Source organism: Vidua macroura, chromosome 8 (assembly GCF_024509145.1).
Source record: "Vidua macroura isolate BioBank_ID:100142 chromosome 8, ASM2450914v1, whole genome shotgun sequence".
NCBI lineage: Eukaryota > Metazoa > Chordata > Aves > Passeriformes > Viduidae > Vidua > Vidua macroura.
In genome coordinates, this window is record NC_071578.1 from 7,721,036 (window position 1) to 7,740,671 (window position 19,636).

Genomic DNA, 19,636 nt, shown 5'->3' on the forward strand with positions numbered 1-19,636 from the left:
TTCTTAGATAGTTTAGGGTTATACTTTCACTAAATTATTTCATCCAATGCAGGTTAAAGCAAGAAAAATAGTCATACAGAACATAAAAAATGGCACAACATGCAAAATAATTACATATAACTGACTGAAGGTGCAATATTATGCTCCACACACGACATAAAACCAGGGATAACTTTATTCCTTTGGTACCTTAGTATACAAGAAAAGCAGTAAACACTGAAGGAATTATTACCTGGGGGCTTTTATTGGATATGGTCAGTTTAGTTTTTTTCCTGAAAACTGAGCTCTTCCAATTTAGACATTTTGAATACAAATGTTCCCTCTGCATAGTACTTTTAATTAAGATGTTGTATTGATACCTTATTTAATGAACTGCCCTAAATCCTCAGCCAATTCATCAGCTCACCTATAAGGCTCTCTCTACCAACTTAATTTCAAGGTAATAATTAAAAGTAAGTCCTAATGCAAGACAGCTTTATACTCACAGAACAGCTGAGATTGGAAGGGACCTCTGAGAGTCCCTCTTGTCAAACCCTAACAAGACTTGTCTCTCTTAAATAACAAAACATTAAAATAATACATGGCAGCAATAATGGATTGCACTTGGATAGCAAATGCATTATTTATTGAAAATGTTGGTTACTTTCCTTTCTACTAGTCTCCAGGAATATGACTAAACAACTTATAAAGGGACTGCATGACAATAAGCTACACAGTGGTTGGTACTGCAATATGGCAGTGATAGGGCAGGGGGGAGAAAAGCTGTCTCCTTTTATTTCTGTTTTTTTTAAGTCCTGAAATAATGCATTTGTGAAAGTGAATTCTCAATCTCACACAGAACCAGCTTCATTCCCGCTGAACAACACTGCTGTTGAGGCATTTTATTTTATTTTTATTCTTTGCCTTTAATGGATCAGATGCCTACCACTAAGTTTGTTTTCAGAGGTCCTGACTTTTTTCTGTTCTATGGCAAAGGCTACTGTGAAGCAAAAATAACCAGAGAAGCAGGTCTATGTGCAGGCATCTGCACTACAACACGAAACAGAGCCAAAGGCAATGCCAGCAAGGAACAGACTTGTTACTATCTAGGCCAAAAATGCACACAACAGTAAAGCACAAAAAAAATCTTTGGTACAAACTCACATTTAGTTTCACTCAGTCATGAAACATACTCACAAAACTTCCTGAGAGATGATTTAAAGGGAATTTTAGAGCACAAGTAACCACCATCTGCTCATTACAATAGGTGAATTAATGCTCACTTTTAACATTCAATTTTGACATACCCTTAAGCATTCTGATTTCTTTTTTAAATTATATACTCTTCAGTGGTATTACATACAGATTACAATTTTCCACCTATGCTGAGATATTTGTTCTATTACTTTCTGATCATGAAGCTTGTTGTGTGCTGGTTATTTAATGTTTAAAATAAAATTCAAAGTACTAGTGACTGTTCTATAATAATATTCTTTGTTGTATTCCCTTATTCCCAGCATTTATTTCCCTTAAATCCAATTTAAACATTGCTTGCCTGAAAATCTCATTAGTTCAATGTAGATGTGAATCCAATAGGTAATTCATATTATCACGATATTAAGGTTATAACTTAAACTACCAAACCCAATGAAATTCAGAAAGATGACAGTCCATCTGTTACAGAACTTCTATATTGCTGTAGGATATTTATAATGTTTACACACCAAAGCATGAGTAAATCATGTTATGTATAAAGCCTCCCTCGTGTCTGATTTACTTAGATTTTTTAAAGTACTGATCCTGATATGGTAGTATATAGACAGACTTATGAACTGCAGTGATTTTCTGAATATTTACTGGAGAATGAAAATACTACAGTAGTTTATCTTAGAATTTCAGAAATCACTATTAAATTATGTACCTCTCTCCTCCTCTCGGATTTTTTCAGGTTAACAGTATAACCTTGTCTAGTTTGCCTAGTGTAAATGTAAATTATTAATTTATAGATTCACTATTATTTCCCTGAAGCTAATCCCAAAACTTGCTATTGGGTACTTCTTACTCATAAATTTTCTTTGTTTCCTCCAAGATAAACTTTATTCTATTCATATTTCCTTCTACTACTTTATACATTGCCTCTTGACTATTCTTTTAATTCCTCAAATGTAGGCAGATTGCCATGATTACTATTATGGGTATTAGTGTATCATCCAACTCCCATTGTGAAAGAAGGAGCTTTCTGGAAGCAATGCAAACATTACAAAAAAAACAGGGATTCTTGTCTTTAAGGCACTGTGTAAAATTATTTAACAATGTAAGACTGTAGGTCTCTTTGAAGCCTCCTCTAGTATCCCATTTCCTTGGCAAAATGCTCTTTATCATTCCCTTCATGGATTTGACAATGTTTATTTTATGTTGCCACACTCAGATAAAGAACTCTTAAATCACACACCAGTCTGGGCTGTACTTAGGTAACTGTCATCAGCTGAGGCACTATTGTATTGCACATGTGGGGACCAACACAAGAAATTCAGAGACTGCTCCTGGCAGTAAGAGCATGGCTGGTCTCAAAGACTTTGCTTTCATGGAGGAGCTTACTTTTCCATGGTACTACTTCATGAAAAATGACATCTTGTAAAGGTGCAGCAATCGAAAATGAAATTAATCACTCCCACAAAGCCTTTCCTTTTTTTTTCTTTTTTTGGTAAAGACTTGCTTCCCTTATAAAATACAGTCAATTTTCTGCACAATGTGATCAGCAGCAAGGGAGTATCATTTTCATAGGATGCAAGATAAAGCATTTTATGTGCAGAGAGGGTGAATACAGTTTCATAAACATATTAAGCAGATCCAGATCAACCAGGCATTGCAAGCCTCTGCTTGAAATGACATCAGATATGAGTGTGAGATACATGATCTATATGATCTATACCTTGATGATGCATGAATCTGCACAGGAGGGGAATACAGTATCCTGTTAATGTGCTGGCTCACATCAGAGGGTGATCAAGGCCGGTGAATGTGCATCATCAATGCATTAGCACTACTCATGAAGTCCATCTGTCCAACTAGACAGATGACTTATTTCAGGGAAATGTTCATATTTTACAGGCCTTCCAATCAGCAGAGTAGCCACGCTTTGCAGTATCTGCTTTGAAGATATCCGTGACCATGAGGCCAATGCCAAACTGGTTGACAGCACATCTTTAGTAAACTGGCCAATTTCCTTGAGGCAACAGCAGCAGATCATAAAACATTATTGTCATTCTCATCAGGATTTCTATGATCTAAGTCATAAATCAAGGCCTTTGTACAGCTGCAAAGGCTCCTTGTGATGTTCCTAAGTCTACAGCTTGTTATCCCATATTACCATCACAGTGCTGTCACAACATTTTCGTTTGTGGGCCTAGTCCAGAAGTAGCAGTCTATGAAAATGGATAATCAGCCTGATTCATTCTGGTTTTCCACATGGTGCCATTCTGTTGATGCTATTTTGGTGGGTTTTATCGAAGCTGCAAAATTCTGTTTCCATCATCTCACGGCCAATAGACTAGTTTTACAACAGCCACCTTCCATTTATGACAGCACCTCTTTCCAGAAATCATTTTGATGAATTTTTGCTACCCCATTCCTCAGTAACTACACTAACAGCCTTTGCTATCCACTTCAAACCCTAAATAAAAGACAGGAAATGATACTGAGCAGACTAGAGCATCGTCTACTAATTAAGCTGACAATCTTAGCCATGAAAGGTTGTCAAAGAAGGACACTGAACCAAGAAGGTTGTGCTAAAATACCTAGTGCTACACATTTATTAGAGATCATTTATTAGGAATGAAGATGGTCTGCTCCTTAGCAACTATTCCTTGTTCAAGAGCTGAAAACCACGGTTTGAAAATTAGCACCTAATGGAGAACAATGTGTCAGGAAAAGAAGGGCCCTTGAAGATCACAAAGGAAACTAACCATTAGTGCCTGGAATGTGAAATCCCTCTGACAGACTTATAACATGACTACTAATGAATTTGTGTCTGCATTGCTTTTATAAGTAGTGACTAGCTACAAATGCCAGTGATTAGAGCTGGCTGTGCTCACTCTGAATGGGCAAGATTTGAGTCACAATCAATCCAACTCACACCTTAATTTGTCTGGAGAACAAGATTGATTTGCATCAGGTTCAAGACAGAGACCAAGATACTTTTACTAATGAAAGTGTGTCAAGAAAGGATTTTGAACTCAAGTACAGTCAGGTGTCTGTGGATAGTTGAAAGATGTAAGGAAGCAAAATTTATAATGTTAAAACACTATTATAAGCTTGAGAAAAATCAAATTAACAAACAAGAGATGCAGCAGCTGGTGAACAACAACATAAAGTATAAAACATGGCACTAGGCAATATCAAAAAGAGAAAACTATAAACTCGCATGAATCTATATGATCTGATGGCTTGTAGTTAAAAAGACCAGAACCAAATTATCACAAGCCAGTGGACCTCATGGTTACAGAAGCTCCTATTCCTTTAATGAGATGACAAGTGACTCCATGACAAAGAAAACCATTTCTGTGATGATCAATGATCAGAAGACCATGACTAATGAGACTGGCCTGGTCCTGTTTGAAGGAGAAAAACCAAACAGCACCCTTGATGGGATTCCATGGTTTCTGCCTGTCTACTGTACAACACATATGTACAAATCCAAGTTAATAATGACTCTGTGACTTTTTGAATGTCATTAATTAAGGGATAATAGTATTTGTCTTTAGAAATATATAGTAGGCAACACAACCCTGAAGAAAACTTGCTTTACCCTGAAACAGATTTTTTTTTGCTGCAGTCCATCTCTGCCTTCTGCAACGATTTTAGCTCAAAAGCCTGGAAAACAAGTTTGTTTGTATTGAAAACAAGCAACTACTAATCTACTAGACCTAGAAAAGGAGAAGTACTGCTAACATGCTGAGATTTGCGAGGACTCACCATGCTGCAGTTGCTGTTTGCTGAAATGCACTTCTTGTCGTCGCACCACTGGCAGCCGTTGGTGTTGGCGGTGCAGCTGGCGCAATCCGCGTACCGGTAACATCTGTCGTCTGCAGCAGCTGCCACACAAATCAAACAGAAACGTCCCACACAAGGAGAATAACGCCACCTCTCTGACACTTCCTCAGAGCTTTTCCTGTTACAGCCTTCATTTGAACTCTAGCCATTCATAAGGGTTTAAGTTACTGTAGGAAATTAATTCTTTTCAGTTAATAGGATTTACTCCTTTAAAAATTCCTTCAGTAACGATTTTATTTGAAGGTTCATAAGTCTCATATGAACTCACGGAATATTCACCGATTTACAGCATGCAAGCTCTCTTAGAACAATGCAAAAATTAAGTGTATGAAAAATTTTTTTCAAGTATTTTTCCTTCACTCTTTTAACATGGAAAAAAGATTTTCTTCAAATGTAGGATTCTATAAAAATATTAGAGGGCTATGCAAGATGATGAGATAAAAGTAAATAAAACAATCTAAGACAGATATGAGCAACACAATGACATTTTAAATCTTTGTACATTAGTTTATAAACTTAATAATGACTGGTAAGTTAAAGCTCTGTCCTTTAGCTACAAAAAGTATTTCAAAAAGAATTAATGTTATATTCTCAATAATGGGACTTGGACTAAAACTTAAGTTATGTAAAATCATTTAGGATACAAATTATTACTTCTATTTAAAGGAGGCAAGGTTTTAAAAATCACCATGATGCAAAATAGGAGAATTTGTATCATCTCCTGTACTGATTACTGTGTTCAATTCCTGTTTGGTTTGGCTTCTTTAGTTTCAGGTGCATGCAAGCTTAAGAGATTCTTTTGCAAGGGAAGTCTTGTCATCCAAGAATCGATCTTTTGAAAACCACCAAAATTTCTGCTTATCCTTTAATACTGACCATCAGCAGTTTCTCAGATGCTACTCTCAACCAGGTAACAACTGAGCCAAGTAATGTAAAAGAATATATGAAAAATCGGCTTTTGGCAAAAAATTACCATCTGATACTGGAAGAATTTGACAGCAGTGAAACAGTGCTGTTCACACAAATTCTTCAGTACTGGAATTACACAGACCTCATCTCTTCCAAGTTGAGCTGAATTTTATTTCCACTGCAGCACCTGTACTTGAGAAACTGCTCTAACTTTATTTTCCTTCAGCCTGTCTGTGCTTTGTTTTGTTTGGCTTTTATAAACATCTGTTGCTATGATCAGCTTTTTATAAAATCCACTTTTGTCTGTATTACTTTTGAATATAATGCCACAAGGTTTTTTTCTTTTTCTATATAGATGAAGTGTTCTAGATTGTAGATCTCTAACAGTTCTGAAACTGTACAAAAGCCATTTTCCAGAAAACTGTACCTGGATAATGTTTTTGTTATATCATGTACCATTTTTTTTCCTGAGTTTGAGAGTTTATAGCCAGTCTAGAAACAAGTAAAAGCTATCAGAAAAATAGAATGTCTTGAAGTACTGATTAATAACAGTGCTAGTAACTTTTCAACAATCATTAAACACAGACTGGCAGTTTAATTGTATGGCAGTTTGTACACACAAAACACAGCCAAAATTTGGGAAGCAATTTTACACTGTGCTGAAAGGAAAGATGCACAGAAAAAATAGCAGGTGCATGTAGTAGGGATAAATATTCTGTTCATGTGACATAAAAGAACAACACTTTCACAAGCAATTTATTTGTGACAAACTGAAATGCTTAGGAATAGGTTGGAACAGTTATTCATAACAGTAAATTGCTGTTTCAAACAATACAGCCATCACAATGCCACAGAGAAATTCATATGACAAACTTGAACCCATCTGACACACTGCAAAGGGCTTGTTTTGCCTCAGGTTTTTTCCCAGCTGTGCCTGTACTATATTGTTCTGTACAAATGCTTCTGTTTCATAGGTAATCTGCTTGAAGCAGTGATGCTTTCCTCTCTTACTGGGCACATGCAGGTATGGGAGTGCCATATGCTCATAACATCAGGTATCACTTGCAGTGCCCATTTGTGCTCTCACTGTTCTGCTCTGCCTTAGCACCTTAAACTTGTGCTCTTTTGCATCTACTTCTTCGCATGTAAAATACAAAAGGATTCCACAACTGATTTTTTTTTTTTTTTTAAATAACTAGATCTCTTGCACTGGGTATTCTCAGGGGGGAACACTCTTAACATTCCAGTGACCACTTTTACGTGGTTGCTTCTTTGGGGATTGCCCACCCCCATCTCCTACATTGCATTACAAACCTGACTAGAATTCACTTACCTGTTTTCTTGGGACATTTTGCTCTAAGGATATTATTAGCGTGTCCAGATTCCCAAGATTCACAATGTTTCTTGTTCCACAGACACCTTATTCCTGGACGAGCATTTTTGCACAGCTCTTCATCTCTGAATGCTTCACAGTTGGGAGGCTTGTACACGAGGATGTCATTCAATAGAACACTTGAAAAACCCCCAAATATATACATGGAACTATCGGGAAAAAGCAAGGAAATTTAACTGTTATTGTAGTCCCATTTTCTTGATTTCTTATCTGTCTTGATGCACAATTAAAAACCCACATATTATCATTAAAATAAAATCTTATTCTTTCTCTAATAAAGACTCTATCAGTGGTTCCTTTATTGATTACTTTTTCAATTTATTTCTCCATGGAAGTTGAGAGCAACAAAAAAATTACTGAAAGCTCCTTGTTTTGTATGGATTAGGGAGTGGCCTATCCAAATGTCTGGAAAAAAGAATGAAGAGCTTTGGAAGAATGCACTCATTTTTGCAGTTAAATATTGAGAACAAAGCATGAAATACTGGCCTGCTGAAAACAAGAACATTCTTTTCAAGACAGGCAGCAACAATTGGCAAGATGGATATTTCTTTTTGGTAACATTTCTGGTGCAGTAGCTGCTGACACAGGAACCAAAAGACTAAACCTGAATCCTCACCCTTCTCATTAAAACTAGGAACTAACTGTCTCAGGTGAAAGACAGTAATAGAAAACCTCTATATCTGTTGTATGATATACTCCTAAAACAGAATTAATCACAGAGTTACCAATAGCAGAAATCTGGAGAGTGTCTTGTATTGCACTGTTTTGGTACCAAAAACCCTATGAAAAATACCATTAAATTCTTTAAAAAAAAAAAGGCATTGTTAATGTAGTTCATAGAAAGTGACAATTCTCAAAGTATCAGACAAGGCTTAGATGGCATAATGCATAAATCATAATGAAAAAACTATCAGATGCTGAATTCATTAATTCCAAGCAATTTTGTCTTAATAAATAAATCTGTTCATTGATTAATGTCAAGTGCTCTGTGTACATACTTACAATTTAGTGCTATTTTTGTGAAAAGAAGTCACACTCTTATTTGTAGCATTACTCATTACCTCATTTCTGACCTATACAGGATCCTTATATAGAGGATCCATAAGTTGTCCACAAATACTTCAGTACTGACTTTATTAGAGTGATGAATAATGTAGAAGAGGTACAATGATCTACAGTACTGCAACTTCAGATACTAGGCCAGTTGGCAACCAGCAAAACAAAAGCTGAGACAATTTAACAACATACATTTCTTTAAACCTGACTATTGTTTTCTACAACTTTTCCAACTTAATATCATCTAGTTGCTGACAGGCTTTTCCTTCTTCAGGTGGTAAAGATAACTGTATCAGTATAATCAAAATCTCTTCCTTTTTCCCCACAAATTTTAGTTACATGGTTATTTTATGATTGTAGAAGAAAGCAGAATTATAGCATACTGCAAAGAGAAAAAGATTTCTCCCATCACACCTAAGTGAGGGTTATAGTTGGTACAAAATATGAAATTCAGTGTAGCCCTCAATACTGAGAAAACACCTCAGTCCCCTGGAACATTCACCTAAAACATCACTGAACAGATCCCCAGCAGACAGGGGATTAGCTGTACTGATTACCTGATGAGCACTACTTTCCCTTTTAATAAGTTACATCAGTTCTGTTATTGAACCATACTTCACTTAAGTGTGATTTCTGCTACAGGTTTCTCCTTCAGAAAAATGGCAAGGAAAATTTAAGAGACACTTCATTTACCCATTGCTGACAACAGCAGTGTGACCAAATCTGTTGACATCTCGATGCAGATTAGGTTTTGGTAAAATCTTCCATTCATCACAAGCTGAAAGACAAAACACCAAGCATATATCAAATAATTTGAAAAGTTTTCAGCAAAATACATGTGAAGTATATTTTAACCACTCAAGGATAAATCAACTCAACTCCTGTAAGATGCATTTGTGAGTAGATGCTTCAAGAACCTGTCAGCAGCACTGATCTATCCTAACATTTATCAAGACCACAGGACATTCACAGAAGAGTCACTTTATTACATGTACAGTCATCTGCCTTCACAGCCAGTTTCAACACCCACAGGAACAAGCCCTGGCCATTGTTTCTATCAAGGGATCAGTAATATTGCCCTCATGTCTACACACTCCCAAATTAGCTAAAGGGTTTCAATTTATAAGTATTTAATGGAATATCTATGGCAGTGAACTTAGTTCTTTTCTTAAGTGTTTAAAGATAAACTATCACTCCTCCAGATATGCAACCCATCTCATTATTGTCTTACTTTTGGTATCTTGATTAAGTATACTACTAATTACTTTCCACATACTTGAGGGGAATGCTGAATCAGGATCTCCAGATCAAAGTAATTATTCAAGCACATTTCTTTTCAAACTGTTGTACACAAATGTGGTTTCAGTGTGGTTTAATTTTTCTTTCCTGAGGAGAGTTTTAGTTCTTTAGAACAATTAGTCCTTTCTTCATTACTTCCTACTTAAACTTTACTGACTTCATATATTCAAATCCCACAGTAATAGAAATAGGGAGCACCTACAGATTGAAACTTCAAGGAAAGTACAGCATTTTTGTACTTTAATTTGGGTAGAGGCATCTCTCAGTGGTCAGGTCATAACACCTCACTCCTGAGCTTAAAAAACCAGAAATGGGTAAATCCAGGAGGAACAGTCTTCCAAGCTGGTTTCATTCCCACTGTCAGAACAGCTCAACTCCGCCAGGGCTGCTGTTCTGGCACTTCTAGTGCAGAAAATTATTGACAGCAGAAAATTATTGCCAGCAGCACCTTGTGCAGTCAGCATCCTGTTAGCAAAGCACACTGGAACGCCTCGGTGCAAGGTCACATGAGGATGAACTCAGCACACAGGAGGGGATAGCACGGCACAGCTATGGCAGCAACACCACTAAATCAGCTCGTGCTTTCACCAGATCACAGCCTGAGCCCATAAAGAGAGCCAGTGTAAGACCATGGCTGTGATAAATAAATTAATTACACCTCTTTATAAATTGAAACAAAAAATAAAAGCAAATTTTTACCAGAGTAAAGCAGATGGCTCAAACAGCAGTAATTTTGACATAGGTGGTGGACTCAATGGAATTAGCAGTGTGAAGAAAGTATAGTAAGATTCATGCACAGTCTTATGGGAGCAATACACCCAAAATTCTTCTTTCTCAACTCCTACCTTCTACCACTATCCTTGTTAACATTATATTACGACAACACTATGGAATTATTAATACATTTCATCTTTCACAATTGTTCTTTTCTTATTTCCTCTATTTAAATAGAGTGGTGAAAGTATGCACAATCCAAGAGAGATGTTCCTGAAACAGTTTCAACCAAAAGCAAGCATTTTAACAATTGACCAGCAAAATCTGTTACACTTTAAAATCAAGTTCTTGCTGCTCTTAAGTCACTGCACATTAACAGAAACAGCATGCATGAACTTGTGTGCCTTTAATGGTAAAGGAAACAGTTTAGGAAACCCACACTAAATTTCCATCTGATTTTAAAACACACACTACATTTTCATCTGATCTTGGGAAGCGTTGACATTAATTTTCTTATTTTTACGAACATATACATTATGAACATAAATATGTAGTCTTTCCTGTACTTAGAAATTTATTTTAGAAAAAGTGGGATTTAACACCAAGGGAAGACCATAAAACCATAATAAAGGCTGATTTTCAGATGATGAACCCCTGAGGGCTGGAGATATAATAATTCCTTTCTTACTGATGGTATTTTTCAAACTGGCAGGTCTTTTCAATAGAGTACAAGAAAAAAAAGAGGGAAGGAAGCTTATTACAAATAGCCTCCCCTCTTATCTCCTCCTAGATTTCTCAATGACTACTGAACACTGAACAGAGCACTGTGCAAGAGAAATACTTTTGCTCAGCTTTCAATTCCTGATGTGAGTTTCTCTGTACAGTTGATTAATACAAAATACAGATAGCTTGCCAACTGATTCCTGGTGTTTTTCAGTAAAGAATCAAATAGAATTCATCCCTGCCCATCATCTTCAAACTCCTTTTGAACATCTCTAAGCATTCAAATTTCCAGATTTCACTGTAACATTCCAAGAAAAAAAAAAGACAAATGGCAAATGTAATATTTACAACATGATTTATCAATATTACAGCATTCTGTCTGTTGTTTGTATTATATTAAGCCTAATAATAATGGTAAACTCTGTGCAGTAAAGAATATTTTCCTCCATAAAATGTTATGCCCTCAAGGCATTTTACTGATAGAAAGTGGAAGATACTTGTATCTGTTCTATCTGTAACCAGGTACAGCACACAGCACACGGAAGCACATTCTGCTTTTAATAGAACCAGTTACTAAGCAGATGAAGAAACAATACTATTCATTCTAAACTTATTCACAGAATTTTTAGCCACTGAAAAGTACAAAGAGAAATAAAGGGGTTATTTTCTTTCTATTACAAAGGCTTCTGCTTTAAGAATAAGCTGTACCACATTATAACATTAAAAGAAAAAGTTTTATCCTCCTCCCCAGTGTAGATTAAATGGTTACCAGATGATACAGAAGTGGCTCTGACAGAGAATCGCCAGTCACACACATTTCTGTGATGAAATACCAGAGAAATGCACTGGATTTGAAGCAATCCAGGTGATGCTGGTTGAGAAAATCCCCACTTGAACTTTGCACAGGGTATTGCTCTCCAGAGCCCTCACTCCAGCAGGTCAAGCCTCAGCACATCTCATCTACAACCTACTGGCCACACTGCATTACTGATATCAGAAAGGATGACCTGGACATTCCACAGGAAAGCTGTCAATGCTGCAACAGTATTCATACACTACTAGAAGGTTTCCCAGAGTGATTTTATACAAACAGAAAACAATCAAACAGAAAACAACCAAACAGAAAACAACCAAATAATTTCTAATCAACATTGTGGTGTCAGTAAAATACTTGAACACAGAACCTGATTTTAAAAATTTAACTAATTAGGCTTATCAAAACGTGACTGAACAGAGGAAAAAAAAATAATAGAAAAAAATAGTATTGTTAAAAATAAGAAGCAAAAGTTTTTAGGACAGTCTTTAAAAAAGAGGCAACCAATGTTCCATACTTCCAGAATCACATTTATATTTTGGCACATTTAGTGACAACCTGTTACTGCATTCAAAGCTTTGTTTTAAGAGAAGGCATATGAAACCACTACTTTATGCTTAGATTTATCAAATCATTTCTACATTTCAAACTATTTAAATAGATTTGAAATGCCAATGTATTTATTCTGCTCAATAACACTCTGCCACAATGTAGTGCAGCCTTATATGCTACACAGAATCCAATGCCAGCTTATGCTTCTATTTTCTCTTTACATATTTTTAATAATTATTAAGTTCATTTTTCTTTTGTAAAAGTAGTAATACTGGTTCACAACATGTGGACACCATTATACTTCTGTCTGGTTCTCATTTATGACTCTGGACAACTAAACACTGAACATAAACAGCTAAAACATCATGGAAGTTATGTACAGGAGAAAGCTTATTTTCTGAGTCTTTCCACACTTCATAAATATTTTTCTTTAATCAGATAATAAAAATCTCCTTACTCTCAGGAAAACACAATGGCAAGTATGTTCATAACAGCATGAATCGAATTTAAACTCTAGAACTAACATCTACAACAGAGACTATACACATAACATTGACTCCCCAAGCAGTATAAAGAAATCAACAACCTCATGCTTTGCTATTAAAGGGAGCAATTAGTGCATTATATTATTATGGCTTTGCTCTTCTAATAGCACAGCAATATGGAGGTAATTGCTCTTACAGACTGCACCAAAACTGCATTTATAACTTAAGTGCTCAGGAACGCATAAAACTTAATCTTTCACAGGCACTGATTTACATTTTCTTTGTGATGGCACATTGATATCCATTTGTAACTCCAGAAACAGGGAGAACTGCAAAAATAGATGTGTTCATATTGGGAAAAAAAATTCACAGATATTTAAACTACTTCATTTTGTTAATGGCAAAGACTAGAGGTGAAACAATTTACTTTACAAGCAAACAATTTATGAATAAACAATTCATTTTTATTACAAAATACAAGCAATATATTTGATTACAAGTGGAACTAAAGTCAATCTCATGAAATAATTTAGAAGTTTTTTTCAAAATAGGAGAATGTTTTTAAGCTTTGTTTGAATACCCTAGAAGAAACTTAATACTTCACATGCAATATTGTCTTTCATAAGCAATTGAATTTGCATACTATTTAATCCATAATAATAAACTGAAATCCTGATAGTAACAAAAGAAATATTGTGGAGTATATTATTAGTGTAAACATATGGGTTATTGCACTTCTCCCACAGATCCAAACAATGCAGAACTCCAACCACCACTAAGAGAAAGCACAGAAACAGCTGCCATGTTCCCAGGATTTCAGATTTGGCTTTTACAGAGATTCCCTGTCAATAATTCTCTGCACATATCAACGGTAGCCAGACACCTTAGCAACTGTCAAATGGGGAACAAAAGGACTGAGACTGAATACGTCATAAACTCAAACTTCAGGAACTTTGGCATGCAGAGATATATTTACTAACTGCACCATTTTGGCCAGAAACTAAAATAAATATCCTTAGTCTTTAGAAAAGCATTTATTTAATTGTATTTTAATACTGGTCTCAGCAGTTAGAGTCTGTTTTAAACTCTGATTCTTGTGCATCTAATTACCTATTTTTATCTGCAACTATTGCATGTGAATACTCATAAAATATAATCTAAATTACTTTTCTAAGATCTGATAGGAAAAGAAATGTAAGTTTTAAGCATATGGGGGCCCTTGTAAAGAAAAGCCATAACCAACATCATTTAGAAAACTGCAGGTCAACCTCAGCATTCAAGACTGTCCCCATTGCCAAGCTTCCTCTTTCAGATTAATGAAGCAATAACAGCACAGTTAGAAAATACCTGACCTCTACAAAAATAACCCTCTGTGGATCTTTAAAGGCCTTCCAGAGCAACCCAGGGGCAACCTGGTAGTAAAAAAATCAAAGCAGAACAGAAGTATACCAATGCCAGATTTCTAAAGCTCTTTTTTTTTTTTTTTTTTGTTAATGCAGCAGTCTTCTTATCATGTATTTACTGCTGTATAAGTAAATACATCAAGCAATATTAAACTATGAAAATTACAGCACCATAGCAGCTTTTATAATGCCTCCCCATCTCTGTGTCTTCACCTTTAACAAATATGCAGTAGGTATTTCAAATTACTGAACGGAGCTCTTGACTCATAGCACATTTAACTGTCTAAAACTTGTTACAGACTAAGCTCAGAATTTACAGAGCAAAGACTGACTCAGAAAAGCTGAGGGGGGAAAGGTAACTCTGTCCTAAGCTTGGTAAAATGAATTGCTCTCTGGAGATACTTATCTCTGTGCCTGGACTAGAGGAGGAGTGTGGATTTCCAAACTGCATTAGAAACCAACCTTTCAGAAAGCTAAGCTTGACTGAGATGAAGCCACATGAACAGTTATTCCACATTAATATGAAAAGCAGAGTTTTCATAGGTAATAAAAAGCCGAAGCAATCTATCCAGAGGACTATGTCACATATAATAAGAGAGATAATCAAAAGTACTCTCTAGCCCAACTTGAACATAAATAGCATAGGCTCTATCTCCAGGATTCAGCTGGTTTCTAGACAGCACCCATTTTTTACAAGACAAGGCTAACACTCCATCACTTGCAAGGTATCTAGGAAATGTGATGCTGATAGCATCATATATTTTTTTTCTTCCAAGCATTGTTCAAAAACTCACGATACAAAGTAAATAAGATTCTGAAATATACCTATTGCATAATTATTTAATTCTTCATAAAATATTTCAAGTTCTCTGGAAAATATGTTTTTATCAAATGCGTGCTGTGAGATTTGTTTCTAAGTTGGTAAAATGAATATTACAGAAGAATAGGCTGAATCAAATCAATCTCCAAATAGTCCATTTTTAAAGATTAATTACTACATCCAAAGAGTGATTACTACATCCACTTCTTTTGTACTTTATCAGTTTTGTAATACATGGAGAATGCGACTTGCAAGAGAATACAAATACCAAATTAAATATAACCAACTAGACAAACCAAAATATCGTTCTACTTAAGAAAAAACTAGTATAAAGCATTTTCATGATGATAAAAAACTACCGGGGTGTGAAAGTCAGAAAGTTACATTAATTCAGATTTTATGACTCACACTATTGATCTGTAAGTGCATATTTACAAATAAATGTAGACCAATAAATAATACTATGCTTCAAAATGAAAAAGGACCTCTGTTTCATTAAAAATTAAATCCACATGTAAACTGAAATGAGAACAAAATCAATAGCTCACACCATCAGATGCCTGTAAGAAGCTAGGGAATATGCAATATAGGGTTAGAGTAAAAAAATTCATCTGTTTTGCTAAGGTATTATTTGCACACCCATTTAAACTGGCAGGAAATAACCCATACATGTTCCATGTACTGAAATTAGCCATTATTTTTGTATTAAAGCAAAGGCATTGCATTGATATCTACAGTGAATGCCATAAAAAGCCATTAACTAGTCCTGAAAGAAGGATCATGTCTCAGCCTCTCCTACCACTGTAGGCAGCTGATAAACGCTTGCCAAAAGTAGATCCAGGCAATATCCACAGGCTATTCTCTCCAGGAGCATGCATGAGTTCATTTCCCAGGCTGCTCTAACACATTTCCCTTTTTTTGGCTCCCAGGACAAGAGACTGTGCTTTTTGGCCCCAATATGTGCTGTGTGATTATATTTAAAGCCCAAATACAGGTTATATGTTTATATTTAAAGCTTATGCATAAAATAAGGACATGAACATCAGGGAAGGGGAAAATTATTTATGGTAAGAACAGCAGTGGCACAAGATAGGAAAAAGATTATGGACTCATTAAATTCTCTTCTATTTATAGCCTCCACAATCCTATAGGGAGGCTTTTCCATAAGTGTACAGCTCAAAGAGTTGGAACCACTCACTAGAATGAAAGCTGACACCCACCTAGTCTTGTCTTATCACGGTTTTCCTCCCAGCTGTATTCTTATCATATATTTACAAACACCAATCTTTTTTGCTCTCAGCCACACTCTTTTGAAATTATATATCCTTATATCCACATCCTTTTATCATCTCCTAAAGGCTCCTCATGCTTCACTCAGCCCTAATACCACTTGCCATGTAGAGCCTTTTTACAGTTTGTCTTCCTCAAAAGTGCGTTGCCAAAATACTACAAAAATATCCAGGGCCTTGAAAATGGCATGGATGCTGCAATGCCTTGCCCCACAAATCAAAATCTTTAGACAAAATGGAACAAAAATCTGTAAAATTTATAAATAACTTGAAGGTGTTTGGGATCAAAACTATAAGGAATCACATTAGCTGGACTAGAGAAAGCAAAATTGTGGTATTTAAAACTATAGTGAGAAAAAAACAGTACAATACATACCTATATCATATGAAAGAAAGTCAGCAGAAAAACACTTTGCACCATTGCTCAGGGAAGTATCATTATGAGTGTTTCCACCAAAAATGAGCATAGCTCCATTGATTAAGACAGCTGAATGAAGGTATCTTGCAAAGCCACTCTCTTTCAAAATAGTCCTACAAAACATAAGAATAAATACATACTAACACATGAAAAACTGTATATGGGCATCAAGGAAATTTATACATGAAAGCAACAGAAAACAAGAAAAATAGTAAACAATAGCTATTACTCAGTAAATACAATGACAGTTAATCAGATTGTTTCTAGGATAATCCATTTTCTCATGGTACAAAAAAATATATTTATTTCAAATATCACACTTCTAGTTAAAATAAAACAGTTTGCCAAATAATATACCTGAAATTAATTTTAATATGTTTACATTCTTCAGAAATGATTGCTGATATGGTAAATTTTACTCAAAACTGAATGAAAACTCATTCATAGCATTAATTCCTATTCTTATATATCCTCAGCCATGTTAGCTTTTTGCTCAAGAAATGCAATTAAAAATTCTTTAGAAGGCTAAAATAATCTTTATACCATCCTTAAAACTGCAAAAGGAAATTTTTTTTTTCCTAATTAATTGAACACTCAGACCCGAAAAAGAAATGGCAGAAGGCATTCTAGGTACATTAAAAACACTTGCACTGCTTCATAAACTTATTCAGACTGGTGAACTCAAACATAGCAAATTTCAATGCTAAAAAAATAAAACTGTCCAGGCAATTGAGGCTTTGATCTCTGTCTTTATTCGCTTTAGCCTCTGTGTGTGTGGTCTGCTTTGTGCCAGAGCAATGGCACAGCCCCAACAGTAGCCAAGAGCTATCAATGCCACAGTTTGAAAGGGGCAGATGTGGGGCCAGTAGGAAGAATAGAATACAAACTTGATTCAATCCCAGCAAATAAATCTTACCAAGGAAGAGAGTAACCATCTGTGGGTTTTGCCAGATGAATTAGTTAAGCAGACCAGCTGTAGACATGTTTGTGAAGAGCTGATTAGATCACGAGTACAAAATACCTTTTACATTGTCCTAATAACCTTTTTTTTTTCAGTAATCTAAGTTTACAAGTTTAGACTCTCACTTTCATTTATGTTACTACACACTGCTCAAATTTACAATTAAGCTGTTAGTCATTTGTTTCCTGTAAGAAACTGACTCAACAATCTTTCCTTATGATTGAATAATACTGTCTCTCTTGAACCACTCTCATATTTGTTCAGTATTTTTGCATCATCATTATGTTTGAGGGAAAAGATTTAAAGTACATCTCATTTTTGTTACATAATAATATAAATCACCCAACAAACTTGAGATATTTTAAGTGATAAAGATTGCATGTTTAAATGAGTTGAAAGGAAAGCATCAAACCTGAATTCTCATATTATTATTGAAACAAATTCCCCCCAGCCCTGGAAAGTAACATCAAAACAAATATCAAAGACTAAATGAAAATAAATGAGTTTTTTTATTGCTTAAAAATGTGACAATTCCTTCAATCCACTTACATACCCATGCACATGCTCCTGTTTTTGACCCCTTTTTTTTTTTTCCTTTCTTATTAAGTAACTTGCTTTTCTCTTGTATATTTCTGATTAACATACTTTGAAAACAGAGCACCACGTAAGTGCCTTTTTCTAACCACAAATTGGCTTGATACAGTATAATTATGGTACCATCAGATAAATGTGGTATTTGGGTTCAACTCATCAGTTAGCAAGACGGAAAATCAGAATTACATGGAAGTAGAACAAGATATTTTTTCAGTTATTTTCAACTGGCAATGGAGGAATTCTGCTGCTATGACTTGAAAGAATGATAATATCCTAAGAACATGTTATCTTTGTCCATTCAGACTACAGGGACCTTTCTGTCTTTTGCTTCTCCAGTTTTCTACAGCCCCTATTGCCTAATTTACACTAATTGCTATACACTAGGCTCTGCCTTGATGATCTGCCTCGCAGCTGTCTACAAATAGTTGTGTTGCTCACTAAAGGCCTGAAGAGACATACCCTGTTCTGGGGATAACTAAGGATTCTCCTCTACACAGTAGATATAAAAAAATCTCCACAGGTTTCTTTTTTGGGCTTCTCACTTTTCTACTTATGACCCTACTGTGTTGCCCCACTCCTAGTCCCTACCACAGTGTGGTTTTTTTTTTTTTTCCTGTAATCTTTGCATATTGTGTGGTGAGTTTCATCCCTCAGAGAGGAAAACAGCAACTTTTCCTCAAGATTCAGCAGAACTGGAAGTTTGTTAATTTGGCCATGATTTTCACTATTCATTAGCATCACTAATGAGGGCAATCTAGAGAACTCTCCAACACATATCAACCCCATGCAAATTCTGTAAGAGTCTCAGCAGGTTTCCCCTGAATCCATTATTTATGCACATATTCGTGTATCTGCAAACATTAGTCCTGTTAACTATGCCAATGCCAAGTGCTGCAGGCAGCAGCACCACTCTGGAATGGTAACAGAAACACCCAGAAGCCAGCAGGTGCTTCCACTGCTTCAGGCCATTGTCCAAGCCCAGTTCCATGTTGCACCCCAGCTGCAGCAGCAGGGCAGTAATGCAAAGCAATGCAGGTACTGCCAGCACTGTAATACCCCATTGTGTATTAGGAATACAGCTCGCACTAGGAATTAAAATATTGCCCTCTCACATTCCAAGAAACGTAAAGCTTCTTTAATTGATATTAAGAAATGAAAATGCAGATTTGTATTCC

The 19,636-nt window shown here is 35.6% G+C and overlaps 1 protein-coding gene across 4 annotated transcripts in view; it reads right to left on the bottom strand.

The window, feature by feature from the left end:
- ATRNL1 (attractin like 1) overlaps positions 1 to 19,636 on the bottom strand; it is a 434,071-nt gene that overhangs the window by 339,699 nt on the left and 74,736 nt on the right. For all 4 annotated transcript variants that reach the window (XM_053983741.1, XM_053983738.1, XM_053983739.1 and 1 more), the window contains exons 10-13: positions 16,865 to 17,019; positions 9,083 to 9,167; positions 7,274 to 7,482; positions 4,954 to 5,072 (exon numbers count right to left, since the gene is read on the bottom strand). In XM_053983741.1, coding sequence (XP_053839716.1) covers positions 4,954 to 5,072; positions 7,274 to 7,482; positions 9,083 to 9,167; positions 16,865 to 17,019 — 568 coding nt within the window. The remainder of the gene's footprint in view (positions 1 to 4,953; positions 5,073 to 7,273; positions 7,483 to 9,082; positions 9,168 to 16,864; positions 17,020 to 19,636) is intronic.